General features: G+C 46.5%; 1 protein-coding gene across 1 annotated transcript in view; it reads right to left on the bottom strand.

Moving 5' to 3' along the window:
- LOC117479225 (glutamate receptor ionotropic, kainate 5-like) overlaps positions 1 to 21058 on the bottom strand; it is a 154017-nt gene that overhangs the window by 73596 nt on the left and 59363 nt on the right. The window contains 1 exon segment of the mRNA XM_034126249.1: positions 16600 to 16761. Within this exon segment, the coding sequence (XP_033982140.1) occupies positions 16600 to 16761 (162 nt within the window).

Raw genomic sequence — 21058 nt, 5'->3', positions numbered from 1 at the left:
TGAGGTGACTATGAGATTGTGGTTGTTTCTCCTTCTTTCATTATACCTTCTAAAACGTATGTTATTCAATTTGTTTGCTCTGAACATTTAATAATTTTCATTTCAATAGGCAATTTCTCTAATAGCCTGCCATCATTGAAACTTTTTCTGTAACCCAGTATGTTATTTGGTATTCTTTGTTGCTTCAGAACTCATCAGCACCTGCTATAAAATGATCCAGCCCCATGCACCTCCAGTTGCAGGGCATTATTGTTCGGACCAGGGTCAAACTGTGCATGTAGTTGCTGTTATAAACATAATAACTTCCTTCTATGTCGTTAAAACAAGAATTATAGTTGGTTAACTATAAGTCTTTCCTATTGTAACGATCAACTATCAAAAATAGCTGTGTTAAATGAACGCACAAGGGGTTGTTGATATGAAATAATATTATAGAGGCAAAACAGAACTGATAAACGGAAAATCTAATCTTTCCACAAAATAGTCCCCACGGAAGTGTATTTAGCTACTGTCTACATCCACACATTCACAAAATAAACAAAGACCGGTTTTATGCGTTATTATTCAATTATATTGACAGTTTTCCAGCCAAGCAAAACACAAACAAAACATAACAAAAAGTCCGCTCGGCGATAAACCAAAATTGTCTTTACTGTCGGTCGATGCAATATCCACTTTCAGTTACTTCCCCTTTGCATTTTAACATATAATACATGCTGAGGAAACTTAAATATCTCGCTGAATACCCGCATTCGCCACACACACACTTCCTCCTCCCGTGAGAACCAACCCCTGGCGTCCCGGTGACGCTCCCACTAAGAAGCCTCTGGGCGCGCCGCGACAGGTGAATATGCAGATGAGGCTTAATGACCCACACCCTCAAACCGTACATAACAGTGGACATTAACAACTGCAGTTGCGAGGATAATATATATGTATCATAGTTCATTTCATGATAAGCAACATGCCTTAAACCTTTTCCCCTGCCACTACAGTTTAGAAGAAAACACCTTAAAGGGCCCATGTCATGGCCATTTCCACTGATCATAATTACATTGTTGAGGTATACTAAAATAGATTTATACTGTGCAATTTTCCAAACTCACATTGGTTTCGCATACAGCATCTCTGTCAAGCATGTGTATTCAGCAGTATTCACTTTCTCCACTAAACGACTCGTTGGAGCTCTTGCCCCCCCCCTCCCTGTGAGCCTAGTGTGCTCCGATTGGTCAGCTCGGCCACTCTGTTCTGATTAGTCAACCACCAGAGAGGCTGCGCCCATGTCTAAACGGCTGCTCTCAGCCGAACATCAGTCTTATCATGGCGTCGGTACAGCCGTATATTTTATATACATATATATTTTTAACTGTTGTTATAGAAGAGTGTGACGGCCCCAGGGCCTTTGTCTTACGATGGGGTGGAGCTGAAGAGGCTAATCAGCACGATCACGGACACCTCCGGAGCCGAGGTGCTATTAAGCCCAGCTGCCCGGAGTCACACGACGGCCCCTGTCTCTCTCCAAAGCGGCTGCAGGAAGACTAACTCTGCGATCCTCTCAACCACCTATCTCTGCATTTACCACAATAAATGTGCCGTGGTTTTGTAAACTCGTGTATGTCTCCTTGTCTTTCCGTTGTGGCCTACGAGCCGCTCATAACAAAGAGTAAGTTATTTTTACCCGTTATAAACTACTACTGTTTGATGAGAAATCAAATCATGGTTTGCTATATATGAATGATATGTTACAGGTGCAAATAATTCAGGGAAGAAAGGATAGGCCTACTAAGTATTTCCATTAAACTTTATTTTTAGAAATGTACAAAATGAACGTAAATATACATATATTGTTGTCGGCATCTTGCCTATAGCAGCCGGGGCTTTTGAGACGATGCCTCAGTGTGGTCGTCCAGTCATGTATTGTCCGGCAGGATCTGTCTGGACGAAATAAAATGCAAATCACAAAATATTAGAGAAACTTAGTTGTTTTAGATTCGTTAGTAGTAGTTGTGGTAGGAGTGTGGATATATCTAATCCATCTAATGAACAGCTTGCCAGCTAATATGCTAACCTAGCTTTGTTTACCTTGGTAGCTAACACAATATGAACGTTAGCTTGGAGGAACGGAGTGTAATAAAACTACTATGAACAAAAGTTAGTGGTTCATATTAGGCTAGCAATAACGTGTTTATAATTGCATTATTCTACGGGTAGTCTGCTACGTTCGGTCATACAATGTTTCCCGCTAGCATGTATAGCTAGCCTAGTTAGCTATACATGTACTGTCACAATGTACGGTAAATCACCCGGAGTATACTGTATGACTATTCCGTGTGTGTGACTGCAGACATTCTCCTGCCATGACAAACATGTAAGGCCATCTGCTGACATTGTAGTTGATATATTTAAACTCTAGCAACTTAGTTAGCACAGTTAGCACTGGCTTAGCAGTAAACATGTTTACACATTTAAACAGTCGTGGTAGCTACCTTGTTTGATAAATACACAAATAACAATGCAAACTCACAGGTTGTGTACCCGAATCTTCCCCTGCTCCAAACGGTCCAAACAAGCTGTGCATATCCGGCCTCAAACTGGGCAATGTTTTGGAAGCTTTCGTCTGTGAAATGCCGGTTCTTCGAACTTCTGGAGGAACACGCCGCTGCTGGTGTGGCCATAGCTCTTCGGGATTGGTCCATTTCGTTCCGGGTACCGCATGACATCAGGCGGTACCCGGAACTAAATGGAAGAATCAAATGGACAATGACGTATCTCCAACGAGGCGTTTTGGGGAGGTATTTTCTGTGTTAGAGTTTTACTCGCTACAGGGTGTACTTTGAGGGTTTTGACTCTGCACACCGTTTACATGCATAAAAACCTTCATAACACACAAGGGGACGGGTAATAACCGGAAAAGCATGACATGGGAGCTTTAAATCAATGTGCGGCCGTCACACTATTATGAGCCTAACCCAAAAAGAGACTCCACTCTTTAATGGTTCCATTTTATAAACCCTTACTGGTGAAATAGTAGTCTCTAGTCCAGGGGTGCCCAACCAGTCGATCGCGAGATGTGTCTAAAAATAGAACAACAATATTCTGTTTTATCGTTAATGTCCTATAACATAATCTTCCTGTGCCAGAATAATGCACTTGAACGCATCAAAGCTTTGTGATTGGCTTAACCCAATGTGTCGGGGCGTGGCTGGTGGTCAGTGGGCACTAGTGATGGGAATTATGGCTCTTTGAAGGGAGCCGGATCTTATGGCTCCGTTCCTTTCAAAGAGCCGTTCAAAAGAGCCGTTTTTTTAAGGTTACTAGGTTTATCTGCAAAATAATCACCAGGATAATGATTGACTGTATTGCCAGACCTAATGTCAATAATCTGCATTGTAAACATGACACAAGGTGGCGCCATATCCATGTCATCATGTCAGTGATCACTTTGAATTTACCCTCTGTATGTGTTAAGTAAATATAGTTGCCTTGCCTTGAATGAAATTCACGCAACTCTTAATATTAGATACTGTGTTTTTAAGTGGCGATGGAGATTATTTGTTGACCCTGCTTTAAAGGATATTTTGCCTTTACAAATGGTGCGCTTTATCACTGCCTGGGTTTTGGTTGAAATGCATCCAAATGCTGCTGCATTTGGCTAATTTTCCATCCGAAAAACACGTCGTCTACCTGTCCTGTACCACTTGTTATGACTTCTCTCTCTCGCGTATTCCGTTAAGACCCACCCCATCTCACTCCTCGTGCTGAAACCTACCAATCAGAGTAGGGGCGGGTCTTCACAGAATACGGGGAACAAAATCAAGCTTTTTAAAAGGCGAGTGGATTTTGGCAGGCAGTGAGTGTGGACCAACGATTGAACGATAACAAGAACGGCTCTCACCAAGTAGGACTCGGTTCCCCTCGTTCGTACCAAAGAGCCGTTCAAAAGAATCGGCTCGTTCGCAACCGACACATCACTAGTGGGCAGTAGTTCGCTGACGTTGTCCGCAGTGGCGTTTTCTCCCGGAGGCCAAGGGAAGCCAGGCTTCCCCTGTTTTTTCGGATTGTAGTTATAATTTAAATAAATAAATAAAAACACTTTGTTTTGTTTCGATAATTCTCCTTTGCTGTGTGTTGCTGCCGGCCCGTCTCTCCCCCACTCTCATTGAGTATTTTACAAAGAGTGAAACAAACAGCGCCCCTCTAGATGTTATGGTGAAAGAGTAGATTGCATTCACTGTTGCGAGAGGAGGCCACCTGAATCGGGCTTCCCTTGGTGAAAAAAAATTGAGGGATTGACCAATCAGATGAGGCCCACGTGATGCCCCTGCCAACCTGTGATTGGTCAGGGCCATGCCAAGGGAAGCCTGCCGCCTCTGGCTTCCCTTCAGAGGCGGCTGGCGATTTGATTGGACACTGCCATCCAATCAAATCACATCAACATCAGTTTTACTACGTACTGTAGTAGCCTACTGTAACTGTCATCACCGCCGTTTGAAATTATCAAGCAAATGAAGCATTAAAAAAAGCCCGAAGTAAACTGGATATAAACTCCCCAAACAGGCGAAAACCTACCACTGTCTCTGCCACCTCCCTCCATGCCTGGCTCCTCCGGTTTATATCCCGGTAGGTAAATAGGGACTGGTCATAAAGCACCGGGTGATTCCCTACCGCTAATTTCTCCTCAATTTTTTGGAATATGAGGAAATGACCTGCGGTATGTCTCTCCCAGCATACACGCGGTTTGATTGGCTAGCGCTTGAACTGTCAGATTTGTGTGCAAGTCCTGCATCTGTGTGATACAAATGTGTGTAAAATGATACCGGGCGCTGTAATCACTCATCTGGTTACGTTATTGACCACCCCACCCCCCCAACCCAAAAAAAAGGGCTTCCCCTAAATGTTTCCCCACGCCACGCTACTGGTTGTCCGTGTCAACAGGAGTGACAGTCCACACACACACACACACAAGACCACAATTATGGCAGAAGCAAAAAAGCCCAAAATATATAATTTTCACTCCGAGTGGGAGGATGATTATTTTTGTATCTATTCCAATTCAAAGTCCATCTGTCTCATCTGCAATGCGAGCGTGGCTTTATCGAAGAAGGGTCATTTAGGAGCGGCATTTCAAAACAGTGCACAAACGCTACGAGACGGAATTCCCTCCTAATTCTGCCCTACGCTCCCAAAAGGTGAGGGACCTGAAGTTACCTACTGTAACTCCAGCTTCTATGAGTATTGGCGTAGCCCTCTAAGGCTATCGCTATTGGGTAATCCCCCTGCGCACCCGCGCAGCACTGAAAACACTTGTAGTCCACGCCCGCCCGCAAGGTGGGCCCCACCCTCGGGCTCCCTTCCGGTATAAATAGGAAGGAGGCCCAACAATCTGCTCCCACACAAAAACCTTTTCTTCAGCTATTCGTGGAGCCAGTGGGGCCCAGAACTTAGAGGGCTACGCCAATACTCATAGAAGCTGGAGTTACAGTAGGTAACTTCAGTTCTATTTCGTATATGGCTTCGCCCTCTAAGGCTATCGCTATTGGGTTAAGGGCGAAGCAAGATGTAGTCTGCGCCCCACTGGGTCCGCCCGGCACTAGAAGCACAAACACACCTGCTCAGATAATAACCCATGCCTATTGCGCCATGCGAATGGCGCATCACAGTCCCTGGAATATATCATAACATGAATATTTACCATGAGAGGACGAAGGCTGGGAATAATACATACCTGCCGCTGTGAGAAAGTAGAGACGCAGGTCACACTTTGCCCAGTGACAGAAAGGAGGGGAATAGCAGCTCTCTGCGTGCAGACAGGCAGAAGAGCGCACAGCTGGGTCCCCAACATCACTCACTCTGACAAGACATTCCGTACGAAATGTGTCAGGGGGAAAAAGGGGGACGTCCCTCTCATAAGAGGGAAAACAGGCCATTCTCCGTGTGCCGAGGCAGGAGAGAGGCGCACAGCTGGATCCCTGACGTCACTCACTCTGACAGGACACTCAGCACAGGGTGTGTCAGAGAGGAATGGGAGACATCCCTCAAATAAAATTGAATAAATGAACAGGGAGAAGACCAAGAAGCAGCAGTGCAAATGTCTTCCACTGACATTCCTCCGTGCAAAGCCGTGGAGGAGGAAATTCCTCTGGTAGAGTGCGCATTAATGTTCTCCGGAGGATCCATCCCAGAGGAGACATATGCCTGTGACACAGCCTCACACAGCCAGTGTGACAGCCGCTGTGCAGACAGAGGCTGCCCGATCGAGCCCTCTCTGTAGTGCACAAACAGGCGCTGAGAACGGCGCAAGGCAGCTGTGCGTGCTACATAGCAGGACAGCGCGCGCACAGGACAGAGGAGATGAGACGTGGCTTCTTCCTCCGACCTGTGAGGAGGGGGAAAGAAGCCATCCAGGGTGATCACCCTTGACCTAAAAGAGCTTGTGATGACCTTTGGCATAAAAGCTGGGTTAGGGCGTAAAACAGCTGAACTGCCATCTCCTTGGATCCGGAGGCATGACGGAGCCACAGAGAGAGCAGACAAATCACTTACCCTCTTTGCTGATGTTAGAGCCAAAAGTAGTACTACTTTGTCTGATAACATCTTAAGGGGAACCTGATCTAAAGGTTCAAATGGGGCTTTGCTTAGTGCGCGTAACACCAAAGCCAAATCCCACTGAGGCGCTAGTGCGCGTGACACAGGTCTGAGTCTCCGTACTCCTCGCAGAAAACGTTTCATCAGGGGGTGACTAAACACCGTCCCGACCCCGAAACCCACATGACAAGATGATATGGCAGCAGCATACACCTTGATTGTGTTGAAAGCCAAATTCCTGTCCAACAACAGCTGGAGGAATGACAGCACGTGAGGCAGGGGGCACGTAATGGGGTCCAGGCTTTTCTCTACACACCAACGCTGGAAAGCTGTCCACTTGGCTGTGTAGGACGCTCTGGTAGACGCGGCCCTGGCTCCCTGAATGGTCCGGACAACATCTTGAGAGAGGCCCAGCCCCTCTAAGTGTTCCCGTTCAGGGGCCATGCCCATAAGTGCTGGCCTATCACAGGGTGACTGTTGATCGCTCCCTCCACCTGCGAGAGAGCGTCCCCGCGCCACGGAATTTCCCACGGTCTGCCTGACAGCGTACGCTGTAGGCATGGAAACCAGGAAGCGCCCGTGCGCTCCGGGGCAATTAGGATCACTGACAGTCGCTCCTCCTGCACTCGGTCCAGGAACCGAGGGATCAGCGGGACTGGTGGGAAGGCGTACAACAGTCCCCTGGGCCATGATCGATGTGCGAACGCGTCCACCCCCAGGGGGGGGTGGTCCTGTGCTTTCAGGGAGAACCAGAGGGCGCATTGCGCGTTCCCGCGTGCGGCGAACAGATCCACCTCTGCTCTCCCGAACCGGCTCCATACCTGGGAGACCAGCTCGGGATGGAGGCTCCAGTCCCCCTGGCGAGGACCTCCTCTGGACATGAGGTCTGCCCCTTTGTTCAGTTCGCCGGGAACATACATTGCTCTGATGGAGAGCAAGTGTGCGCGCGCCCAGATCAACAGCGGCCTGGCTGTGTTCAAAAGCTGCGCTGAGCGTACTCCGCCCTGGCGATTGATGTAGGCTGCCGCGGCTTTGTTGTCTGTGCGAATCAACACATGCTGATTCCGCAGCAACGGGGCAAAAATACTGGATTACTCTCCGTACGGAGAGCAATTCCAGCACGTTTATGTGGAGGGACATGTGAGCCGGCCACTGTCCCCCCACTGCCTGTGACATACACGTTCCTCCCCACCCTGAGAGAGATGCGTCTGTGAACACCGAGATGTGTGACGTAACTCTGCCCAGGGGCACACCCGCTGACAGGACGTGGGGACTTTTCCAATAGGTTAAGTCTGAACCCACGGAAGGAGGGATGGCCACCATGCGCCTCTTCTGTCGCACGGGGTCGATGCGCAGGCGAATAAACCACCTCTGGAGTCTCCTCATGTGAAGGAGACCCAGGGGAATCACCACGTGACCAGCTGCCATCATGCAAAGCAGCTGCATCACGGAGAGGGCTGTCACCACGCTGCGAGGTGTGACGCGTCGGAGAAGAGCTGTCAGTGCCTCCACTCTCTGCTGTGAGAGTCGCGCTCTCATGCGGGCTGAGTTCAATTCCACACCCAGGTAAATAATACTCTGGGAGGGAAGAGGGCAGCTCTTCTTCCAGTTTATGATGAAACCCAGCTTTGACAGATGTGATACGAGCTGTGCCGTCTGTAAAGCAACTTCCTCTCTGGATCGAGCTAGCAATAGCAGGTCGTCCAGGTAAAACAGCACTCTCATCCCTCCTCTGTGAAGCGGCTGCAGCGCCGTCTCCACACACTTCGAAAAAGTGCGAGGAGCCAGGGAATAACCGAACGGCAGACGGTTGTACTGGTACGGTATTCCCTGGAATGAGAAACGCAGGTATTTCCTGTGTTTTGGGATGATGGCTATGTGGAAGTAAGCATCCTTCAGGTCTATCGATGTGAACCAGTCCCCCTGGTGAACACACTCCAGCACCTGTCTGATCGTCAGCATGTGAAAAGGCCTTTTCATTATGACCTTGTTGAAAACTGACAGATCGAGGATGGGTCTCATCCCCCCTGTCTTTTTCGGGACAAGAAAATAACGGGAGTAATACCCCTGATTTTCTTCCCCTTGAGGAACCCTGGAAATAGCCTCTTTCAACAGGAGTTCCCGCAGCTCTGCCTGGAGCGCAAGACACTGTTCTTGGGATGACTGGAGTGTTTCCTGTATCCCATTGAACTGTGGGGGGGGGGAGGCGAACTGCAGGGTGTACCCTCTGCTGATCAACCTGCTCATCCATCTGTCCATCAGACACACGCGCTGCCACTCTGAGAAATTCTCTGAGAGCGGGCGCACATGGTCGAGATGTGTTGTGGTCGTCATGGCGACGAGCCACGTCAGAGCCCTTGCCGCCGCTGCCTGTGAGGCAACCCAAGGTGGGCCTGAAGCGAAAGGGCTGTGAGGGAGCCTCCACACGCTGCGTTTCACTCTGGCTCTCATCATGAGGCGTGTAGACGCTCAGGGGATGAATGGAGATGTATGCAGTGTTGACCACATGAGGCGTTATAACAGCGCTCATGGGTTTATTATGACCGTGTGTAGGAGACGTATCTCGGACAGAGGAATGCCGCGAGCTCTGCGGTTTATTAACCGATAGGTTAAAACCAGCAGGCTTCTGCAGCGAGCCCTGCTGTCTACTAATCAACAGATTGGTGGCAGCTGGCTTAGTTAGCGAACTCTGCAGTTTATTAACCGATAGATTAAAAAGTGCAGGTTTTCGCAACGAACCCTACTGGCTACTAACCGATAGGTTATAGACAGCTGGTTTACACAGAGTGGAGGATATGTGAGAAACACTTGATGATACTGATGACTCAGACAAAAAGTTGGAAAATGAACCCATTTTATTACTCTCTCTATCCCCCCCAACACGTCAAAGGCGGCTCTGTTTTCTTGGAGGCTCACGTGGAGCGGATACAGAGCGGGAGTGCCTCCCTCCCCGTTGGCTCACCGCCGAGAGACCCCTCCGTCTCTGGGGTGGCGGGGGAGCGGAGACGCGGGGCGGAGCCCCTGCCGCCGCCGACGGGCGCTGACGCCGCGGCTGCGGTTGGGACCTCTCCGCCTGCCGCTGTGGCCGGGTTGGATGCTGCGGCTGCTGCGGCTGCTGCGGCTGCTGCGGGCGTTGGTGCCGCCCAGCAGGCTGGAGCCAGCTGACGTGCTGGCGGATGTCATCCGCCTGTTCCGCAGCCGCCTTCATGGATTCCACCATGGCGTGGAACTGGGGTCCGAACAGCCCGTCCGGGCTGATTGGAGCATCCAGCAGCACTTTTCTGGCCGTTTCTGTAACGGACGCCTGCTGCAGCCAGAGGTGGCGCTGGATCTGCGTCACCCACGCGGCGATTCTAGCCTGGGAGACAGCAACAGACGCACACAGTGTGAGCGCCGTGCTGGCAGCCTTGGCGATCTCCTCCGCTTCGTCAGCGGCCAAGGTGGTGGACCGCTCCACCAGCGTCACCACCGAGTTGGACAGCAGCGCGATGTTGTTTGCCGCCGCCGACGCCTGAAAGGCACACTGGTGTACCCGGTCGGCCTGGCGGGCAACATACTGGTCCCTGGGGGAGGCCAACGTAGGGCGCCGTCCGGCGATCATGTTGGCCTGCCTCACCCCAAAAAACGCCGTCAGCCCCGGCTCCAGCGAAGGGGTGGCTGGGAATCCCACATCTGTAAAACCCTCCACCTTGGTGAGGGGAACAACTGTGGCCACCGGGGCCTTCAGAGTCCTCGGGTTCGCTGCCGCCCCCTCCTGGTACCTCCTGATGGCGGGGAAGCGTGGCCAGATCGGGTCACTCCTGACCGTCTGCACCCGTGAAAAAACTCCGGCCATGTCGTCCGGAGCACTCCTCTCCTGAGCTAGGGGAACGGGGAGACCTCTGCAGGCGGCCGCCTTGCAAATGATCCCCGGCAGTTCCAGCAGGATGCCACCTATCGCCGGCAGCGCCGTGGTGACGGAGAAGGGGACCGCGTGCTCGGCCAAGTCGACACCCTGCTCTGACTCTGTCTCCCTCGTCCGGGGGAGAGGAGGGAGGGGAGAACCATACGGTGAACCGTGGAGGGAGATGGGGTAGGAGTCGTCCGACTCCTGCCCGGCACTCGGCTCCAGGGGCACGAGGCTGCCGTCCACGAGCCCGTGGATGGGCCAATCGTCCTCCTCGGTCGCAGCAGCGAGAGCGTCCGCTCTACGCTTCCTGTCGGCCGAGGGGAGACGTGCACAGTGCTGGCATGCGACCTGCTGGCTGAGAGCCGCGTACGCGTGCTCTGACCCCAGGCAGGATTCGCATTCCGTGTGCTGATCATAGCTCATGATATCCGGATCCACATGAGGGACAATCTCTGACACAATTGTTGCTCATGTTTCTCGGATATATTACGTGTCTCAGTGCTTCAGTAACGGGGTGCTGAAGAAAAAGAGGGAGCAGAAAGGGTGGGGCCCACCTTGCGGGCGGGCGTGGACTACAAGTGTTTTCAGTGCTGCGCGGGTGCGCAGGGGGATTACCCAATAGCGATAGCCTTAGAGGGCGAAGCCATATACGAAATAGAACTGAAAGGACAGCTAAATGCACAGCAGTCCATTTTCACCAGGCCCAACAACAAGAGCAAGGCTGCTACCATAGCATCTTATCGTGTCAGTCACGTTCTTGCGAAACACATGAAGTCTTTCAAAGACGGCGAAGTTGTGAAAGAAGCATTCCTGGAGGCTGCCGACGCGCTTTTTGGGGACAGTAAAAATAACAGTAGCATTTCAACAGGTTTGTGATATAATAAAAACTCAAGTTAGATACCGTTATTAATCAGCTGTAAGTTTTAGTTTGTTTGAACTGATTCGTTATAATTATTGTACAAAATTGTATAATGCAAAAAAAAAAAAGGGTTTGATTCTATTAATTTTGTCTTTTTTATTGCACTTTGGCAGCAGATTCCTGTGTAGCTTCAGATCTGAGTTGTCTTATTAGTAAGCCTAATTTATACTTTTGTAGCAACACTATTTTTATATAATGGCAAAGAAAGGGTTCAGAGTCTTTTCTTTTTTTCCTGTGTCATATGTGGCAGCACTGTTCAATGTTTCTTGAAAACATTACCCACTGTAGTATGTGACGTGTGAATAAACTCCAACTCTGTATCAACAACACTGTTGTGTAACTTCAGTTAAATACTTGTATGTGTGTAGATTAGAAAGAGGTAAGATAAAGGATCTGCAGTATTTTATGAAGTATTAATCGTACAAAGGTCAGTTTTATACAAGTAGAAGTGTGTATTTACCTGGTAGTAGGCTGTCAGTAATGGCTACGCCTCTCTATTTGGACTGGTAGATCTCGGCAGACTGGCAACTTTAAAAGTAGCTCTCGGTTCAAAAAAGGTTGGGCACCCCTGCTCTAGTCTATGGTATGTTAAATATTGCAGGAATTAATGCTTGTTGGACCCACCAACTTTTACCACCACCTTATGTGCTGCACAAATACTTTTTATCTGATCATTAAGAAATGATTGATCATCATAATAATAAAGTACTTTACAATGAAAACAGCCATGCTAATGGGTCTTATGCAGCCCTATCAAGTAGCTGAAGTGATTAAACATGAATGATAAACCCCAGAGACAAACACTATTGTCATTACCATTATCTTTATTAAAGTGTTGGGCTCAGCGTGATGATATCAGAGAGTGAGACACGCGGCTCAGAGAAGATTGATCTGTTCTGATGGGTGTTTCATTACGGAGGAGGAGAAACATACGGAGAGCAATAAACAACAGAGGAGGAGGGAAAGATAGAAAGCATTTCTACAATGGAGCGGTGCAGTGATGAGGTATGTATGTAGGCGGACCAGGTTGTCAGCATCCAAACGACTACTCCGACAAAAAAACAATGGGATTTTTCCATTTGATTTCAGAATATTGCAGAAAATAAGCTCTGTGGCAAACACATGTTTAGGGTCCTTGACACGGTTTGCTCAGCAGGATAATCTCCACATATTAACACTGCGTTGTGATTTTTGAACTGTAAATGCAACACCAGAAGTATAAAGCTAACGTTGCTGCGCATCACCACCGCTAAGCTAAAGTCTGTCTCTTGTCGGCGTCATGGCGTTAGGCAACCCAGTCTCACGGCATTTCGTGTTATAGTCATCAGATCAAGGGGCGTTGGTGAACTCCAGTTCGAAACCCGCCTCGGCCGCTACTGCGTCAGGCCGTTGTGTCCTTGGGCAAGACACTACCCACATTTGCTCCTGTGGGTAATGTCCACAGTAATGACTCTTACATGTCTAATATGTGTAATTGTAAAGCGCTTTGAGCACCTGTAAAAGCGCTCTAATAAAAAATGTAATGCATTATTATTATTATTATTTAATCTATTGATTCGTGTTCACCAACACGATTTTCACCTTTTTTTCATGTCACACAGAACGATTTTAAAAGCAATGTATTGGTAGTATGTTTCGTGCCTGCAACACGTCTTTTTGTCCGGTCGGGTATTGGAAGACCGGAAGCTGTGTGGTTCATAAAAACATGTTCTTTATACAGTCTATGGTTCTTACTCAATATCAAGCCACGATTATTGTTTTTAAATGTTTATTTTAAATCGTATAATGTCGGACTTTTTTTGCCGTCCGCGAGGAAAATAAATGTGGCTTAGAGCCTCAGGATACTGAAATCTGTATTTTTTATAATCTTTTTTTCCTTCTAATTTGTTATTCTTTTCTAAATAACACACTGTTATTTACTCAACAATAACACACAATTATCCTTGTTTTTATTTATTTATTCCATAATCTCTGGCTTTTTTAGCGTCCGTCAGGAACTCAATTTCAAAATAAAATAACCAGAAACAGATACACAGCCACTGAACTGATTACCCAAGATCCTCAGCTACGGTTTAAGCTCGGTGATTGGATTGTTTAGCCGCAATGCACGTTGGGATATGGTGTTTATGCGATATGAAATCCGAAAAACATTTAAAAAAAAATAAAATACTTTATTCCGAGTGTAATTGCTTTTCTCTTTGAAAGTCATCACATAATGGATCATAAATATATCAGCAATTAAACAACATCTTCAATTTATTTTCACACAATACGTCTCCTTGCAGTATCAATACTAATTCGGCTGACTTTTATATTTGATCCAATTGGTAGATAGGTTCTATTTACACCATAACGGTGCACAGCTGATAGAAAGGGACTTGTAGTTTTTAAAGATATTACTGATTTTCTTTGAATATAAGAATGTAAATACTGAGTTGAGAGAATAGTCAGGGGTTTTGGGTGATGGGAGACACATCTATGGAATCACAATTTCAATAGCTTACCATTAAATGACGGATATAGATTTCTGTCTGTTTTACAAATCAGATATTAATGTGTAGAAGTAAAACATGTGAAATAGTATAGCAATATCCTGTACAATTATGTGAAAACATGAATAAAACTACACATCTTCAGATGTTATACATACATAAGTGTCCTACATTAATAATACAAAGTTATTATGGCTGTGTGTACCTTGTGTGCACCGCCTAGTGGTTAAAGCACGTTATTGAATTATTGTTTTAATGTGTTATATTTGATGAAAAAAATATTAAGAGTACATACTTTCATATGGGGAAAGTAGAAGGTCAATGATAGAAATATAGAATATAAAAAATCAAGAAGATACTGTAAGTGATCTCTACAATAAAACAGTTTAGTGCCGGATATACAAAGATATTAATAGGAGGATGTGCAAAACAGACAAACTAATTAACCTTTATTTAAACATCAAATAATACTTTAGATTAAGGTCTTCTTTTAAATAAGAAAAAAGCTTTGGGGGTATCTACAGATAAATATTAAGCCTGACAAAGTACTTAACGTCTAATATATTGCTTTCCTGCAATGTTAACTATGTTGAAGCACTTATTTTAACTGATATTATACATATTAATTATACTCTTATGTATGTAGATAGTATAAGAAATGTGCAGAATATGACAGTTTAATGGTGGAGGTATACACACATATTGATAGATGTCTTGTAATGCACTGTTGAGGAACCTGCGACCCAAGTTTTTCATTCATTGCATAACTACAGTACACCGTAGTTGTGTATATGATATGTCAATAAACCTTAGAAAGTTTTGAAAGAGATGTGCAAAATAGCCATTATATACAGTCTTTAATTAACTATTAGTAGAGAATAACGAGTAATGAATATACTTTATAGAGATCTGCAGATAAATGTTTAGTCTTCTCAAGCACCAACTATCAAATATCTCTCCTGATTGTTGGCACTTGACAATCACCTTCCCTGAATTTTACTCAGGTGTAACTAAAGCCTGATTTAAGGGTTGTTTATATTTCACGTCATTAATCAGAATCTGCTGGTCCCGTTCGAGTCCAGTTTTGGATAGTCTGCCATGGTTTCGTTCCATTTCAAAGAGCTGTTTGACGCTCGGCGTAACCTTGGCGCACTGCCACTCCAACATCCAATCCCAGAGCTTGAAGATTAATCACGGGGACTGTAGTCCCAAACGATAGCTGAGGATTATGGGTAGTGTAGTGTCTTCTGCCATCCTAAACTCCGAAATGTTATTCGGATTTCATATCGCACTAACACCATATCCCAACGTGCATTGCGGCTAAAACATCCAATCACCGAGCTTAAACCATAGCTGAGGATCTTGGGTAATCAGTTCAGTGGCTGTGTATCGCAATGATGCTCGAAATGTCCCATATAGGCCTACGTCTGTTTCCGGTTATTTTTATTTTGAAATTCAGTTCCTGACGGACGCCAAAAAAGCCAGAGATTATGGAATTAAACAAATAAATAAAAACATGGATAATTGTGTGTTATTGTTGAGTAAATAACAGTGTGTTATTTAGAAAAGAATAACAAAATAGACCGTGGCTTGATATTGAGTAAGAACATGTTTTTATGAACCCCACAGCTTCCGGTCTTCCAAGACCCGACCGGACAAAAAGACGTGTTGCAGGCACGAAACATACTACCAATAGAAATACATTGCGTTCTGTGTGACACGAAAAAAAGGTGAAAATCGTGTTGGTGAACACGAATCAATAGATCAAATGTCGTGACTATAACACGAAATGCCGTGAGACTGGGTTGCGTTAGGTAGTCATTTGTTAGGATTCACTGTTTTTAAGACACATAGAAGCTTAATGCTGTAAAAGCGGTGAAAGGGCCTTCTGCTCGCATTGCAGTTGTTTTTCTATGGAGAGAGTGGGGCCGATTAGGAGAAAGCGCTACCCGACAGCTACGCTGAAAGTTCCAACTATTTCAACTTTGACCTAGTTACCTTTCAACACTCAACCAATCAATCAGATAACAGCTATGTGTAGCGGCGCAAGCTAGCAGATGAGCTAATATAGAAACAAAACCTATCAAGCTGTTTTCACTGAAAGGCCTAGCCTCACGGTCTCGCAGAGAGCAAATCACGTATCATGTGAATGCAGCTTCAGACATTCACCAGTGGGTATTTACTGACATGTTTTATGTTGTGGAACAAGACTTTAAAATCTCTTCTGCTTGTGTTAACCAAAAACCTTATTTCAGGCATCTAACCACAACAAAAAAATTATAAAAGTTCTTAAGGTTTGAAATAAAAGTTTTAGGAATATTTCGCAAACCCCAGCAGCTGTCATGTTTGGTATTTCATCCAACAGTAAACCTAAAGGTCTACCTCTCTCTGTGTAACCGTGCACCGGACTCAGGGACACTTCTGTCCCACAGGCTATAAGACTGCTAAACTCCTGAGCACTGAAGTGCCTTTATAACTTTAAGCACTCATTCGTTTGCATTTCACATATTCATTTAATATATAATAAACTGTATTCCTTTACAGCATTTACTTTTAGATTACATGTATATATAGTTTACTTCTTACGCATTTACCGGCACATTGGTAACTTGCAACATGGCACTTAGGGTTTTCATTGCCATAACTACACTGTAGCTACTCTGCATATGACAATATTTGAATCTTGAATTTAAATGTCCATTGTAATCCCTCACCGAGGGGCCGGGGTAGGGGCTGAGGGTGCAGCCTTCCCTCCAGGAGAGGTTGAGGCTGCGGATGAACTCCAGGTAGAAAGGGTGAGTGCTGTTCAGCATGGAGAAGCCCAGGATGTTGGACTGGTCGTTCACCACGTCATCCAGCCGCAGCAGAGGGAAGTCCTGAGGACAGAGAGGAAACAGGAGAGGAACAATGAGCTGCAACTTCAGTCTGTTTTATATTTTTCATGTGTGCAATTTGGAGTTTTGAGATACCGTAACCCTTTGAGATCACAGGGAGAAGGACGTCTCAGAAAGGTGAAGGATGAAAGAAAAGACCAAGGAACATGAAGACAGAAAACAACAAAAGGCTTGATTGGGGTTTGCTTTTGTAGCCAGCACAATGTTATTTTTTAAATTCAGAGCAGGATTACTGCAAGAGAAAAAGGTTTTAAAAAAAAGATGGACTGCAGACTTCAAATATTTAGTGGGTGCACGCTGAGCTCTGCTGTTGAAACAAATCAGAATCAAAGTGCTGCTCGGCCCTTTGAGGGTTTGTGCAACATATGCTGTCAATGAAACATTCAGCTTCAACTGTGTAGAGAAGCAGGTGCTGCGACATACATATCCACCACGGAGCCATTCATATAAGTTCAATTGGGATTTTAGCCTTTGTAGACCATTTACATGCACAAAACCTAAAGAACATACACAGGAAAGGGAAAACCCCAAAAGAAGATTGATGACCAAATTGTTCACATTTAGTAAATAGTTATAGACAGGTGCTTTTACATCACATTCTAACACCATTCATACACACACAATCACACACTGAGGGCGGGGCTGCCATTCAAACTGCTCATCATCTATTCCAATGCTTATTCACAGAAAGGCAAACCTATGGATTTGCCTTTGGGAGCATTTGGGGTTTAGTCCATGCAGGCAGGCCCGCCCCTCCCTACACGCAGATCACGCAGACTGCATGGGGCCTCATCTTGCGGAGGGGGCCTCATCTAATGCGCAAATGCGGGGCAATTAATCAAATGCACAAATTATGCGCTCCGCAGTTACCCGGCTGCGAGGCTCCGGGGAACTAACAGTTCACGAGCACACCCACAATTAAATTCAGAATTCACCCATCCACCAGTCATACATGCTGCCATATAAGGTGCACCTGCTCAGAAAGGAAACATTCACACACACTCACACACTGATGGCCATCAGGAGCAGTTAAGTGGGAAGTATCTTACTCAAGGAAACTTCAACATTTCAAGTTCAGGAGCTGGGGGTTGAACCACTGACCCTCCCCTTGGTGGACGACCGCTCCACCTCTGAACCCTTTGCTGTTCCTGACATATAATACATCCAAATGTTCTGTGTGGCATACATGGAAAATGTAGCGCCATCAGGGGAGTATAAGTTGCTGCTGCTTGATCTGGAAAAGAACATGTCGTTTTTGGACATGCCTCACTATGGACAGACATAGTGTCATCATCATTTAGCGGACTCTTCAGCGCAGTTAAAAATATGTTGGCACTGGCACAGCATCTTTACTGTTGAGGGTAGTGGAGGGGAGTTATTTTTTCAACAACATGGTCCAAAACAATAAGCTTCCAACAGACATCCAGGAAATATAATGTGTTGAGCTGTTCAGCACAACTACTAAATGGACGGCTCTTATATAGCGCTATTCTCGCCTTTACGACCACTCAAAGCTTTTACAGCACAACTCAGAATCTCATACAGAGGCAGAGCCACCATACAAGGTGCAAACTAGTTATTCAAAGTGATACACACTCACACTCTTCTGGCCATGTCATTGTGACCTGGCATGGGGTTCAGTATTTTGCAACATAGTCCCCCCTCAGCCCGGTGGACGCCGCTCTGCCTCCTCAGCTTCACTGTGTGAGGTTAATTTATTTTGCCCAAATCCCTCCAACATTTACTTAACTACTCCCCAGTCAGGAAGCGGCTGCTGCTGCTGCTTTTGTTGATGTCGCTGCCCGTCTGGTTGCCATTTGCCAAATCAATTTCAGCTACAGCCAAGAACACAGTCAGACTGTGGGCCTGCCAGCCATGACAAAGAGCAGTTGGCTGGAGAAGTCTCTGCGGCAACACTGTTGAGAGGAAACACTGCGACAGGATCCAGAAGGACAGCCAGCGAGGCAGTGACTGCAGTTCAGACAGGACGTCTCATCAAACTCTTCAGCAGGCCCAGGAGGCTGGACAAGGTCAGAGCTGTCAAAAAAAAGCATGTGACCATCTCTGTCTCAGATTTGTGAGAGTTTGAAAGAGCAATAAGTAAGATTTAGACTCTTCCCTGCCTCATCCAGCAGAGCAGGACTATCATATCTCTGCACCGCTTTGATTGATTACTAGTCAATACGAGTGACTCACAGACTTTAGAGAGTCCTGGCTTCTTCTACTCCGACTGGAACATTTCACTGCCCCACTGATTGAGCCAGAGAGAGAGAGAGAGAGCACACCGGTGCCAGCAGGGACCATGTTGTTAGCATCTGGTTAGCTAGCTGCACTAACGGACATAAGGAGCTGTTTGTTCCACAACAAGCTGGAGGAGAGTCCTCTCCTCTCAGACTGAGAGACTCAGGTGAGCTAAAGGACTCTCTGAGTGTTTAGATAGTTAACTTTAGTCTAAGTTATCTCAGTGGGTCTCAAACGGTTTGGTCACAAATTATGTAAAAGATTATTTCGACGCACACCTTCATATGATCATTATAGTTATAAAAAAAACAAGAGGATAAATGAAAAACAGTTACGAAATACTACATGACTGTAAAACAAGAATAGGGTTAAGGTGAGTGATTTGTAAAATATCCATAAAGAAAAAGAAAAAGAAAATCTGCTTACAGTTCTGTTTCAAATGGGTGTTGAGAGAGGTATCCATAGATCTCTTCATTTTGCTCTCAAAGTGCACCAGATTGATGCTTTTAACTTCAATATTAAAAAAAAAATCTTCCCGGGGGAGCATGCCCCGGGACCCCCCTAGAGGAAGTTAGGTCCACCCCCAACTTGTAAAAAATAGCACTTTACCCCTGCTTACACCTATATGCCGTGAGCTGATTATCGAGCCTTCATTGTAACAGTTGCGGGTGTACTGTGTATGTGCGTGTGCGTGTGGGGAGTGTTGCAGTAAAAAATTCCACTGTCGCACCCGGTAACCTTCTGGATCCGAACCAGTCTGGTTTCAAGGCAGGTCACTCCACAGAAACTGCCCTCCTTGCTGTCTCTGAGGAACTGCACACTGCTAAAGCAGCCTCCCTCTCCTCTGTCATCATCCTTTTGGACCTGTCTGCTGCATTCGACACGGTGAATCATCAGATCCTCCTTCGCACTCTCCAAGAACTTGGAGTTTCAGGCTCTGCACTTTCCCTCCTCACCTCATACCTCAAAGACCGCACCTACAGGGTAACTTGGAGAGGGTCCGAGTCCGACCCTTGTCAATTATCTACAGGGGTCCATCAGGGCTCTGTCCTCGGTCCCCTCCTCTTCTCCTTGTACACAAACTCGCTTGGATCTGTCATTAGCCTGCATGGTTTTTCATACCACTGCTACGCTGACGACACCCAATTCATTCTGTCCTTTCCCCGCTCAGAGACCCAGGTCGTCGCACGCATCTCTGCTTGTCTTGCAGACATCTCTCAGTGGATGTCTGCTCACCACCTCAAGCTCAACCTTGACAAGACTGAACTGCTTTTCCTTCCGGGAAAAGACTGTCCCACTCTTGACCTAACAATCAACATCGGCCCCTCTGTTGTTTCCCCGACTCAGACTGCAAGGAATCTGGGTGTGACCCTAGATAACAAACTGTCCTTCACTGCAAACATCGCTGCCACAACCCGCTGCTGCAGATACACGCTTTACAACATAAGGAGGATACGTCCCCACCTGACCCAGAAAGCGACTCAGATTCTGGTCCAGGCTCTCGTCATCTCACGCCTAGACTACTGCAACTCCCTCCTGGCTAGTCTACCTGCATGTGCCATCCGACCTCTGCAGCTCATCCAGAATGCAGCGGCTCGTCTGGTCTTCAACCTTCCTAAATGTTCCCACACCACACCGCTCCTCCGCTCACTTCACTGGCTTCCAGTAACTGCTAGAATCCACTTCAAGACAATGATACTTGCGTACCATGCTGTGAATGGATCTGGCCCTTCCTACATCCAGGACATGGTTAAACCATACACCCCAGCACGTGCACTCCGCTCTGCATCAGCCAAACGGCTCGCTGCACCCGCACTGCGAGGGGGACCCAAGTTCCCATCAGCAAAAACACGTGGGTTTGCTATCCTGGCTCCAACATGGTGGAATGAGCTCCCCATTGACATCAGGACAGCAGAAAGCTTACACATCTTCCGGCGCAGACTGAAGACTCATCTCTTTCGACTCCACTTCGAGCAATACAATGAAAAACAAAAAACAAAACAAACAAAATAAGAAGCAATTAGATACAAACAGAGCA

Source organism: Trematomus bernacchii, unplaced genomic scaffold (assembly GCF_902827165.1).
Source record: "Trematomus bernacchii unplaced genomic scaffold, fTreBer1.1, whole genome shotgun sequence".
In the NCBI taxonomy this organism is placed as follows: Eukaryota; Metazoa; Chordata; class Actinopteri; order Perciformes; family Nototheniidae; genus Trematomus; species Trematomus bernacchii.
This window is presented reverse-complemented; position numbering and strand designations above follow the sequence as displayed.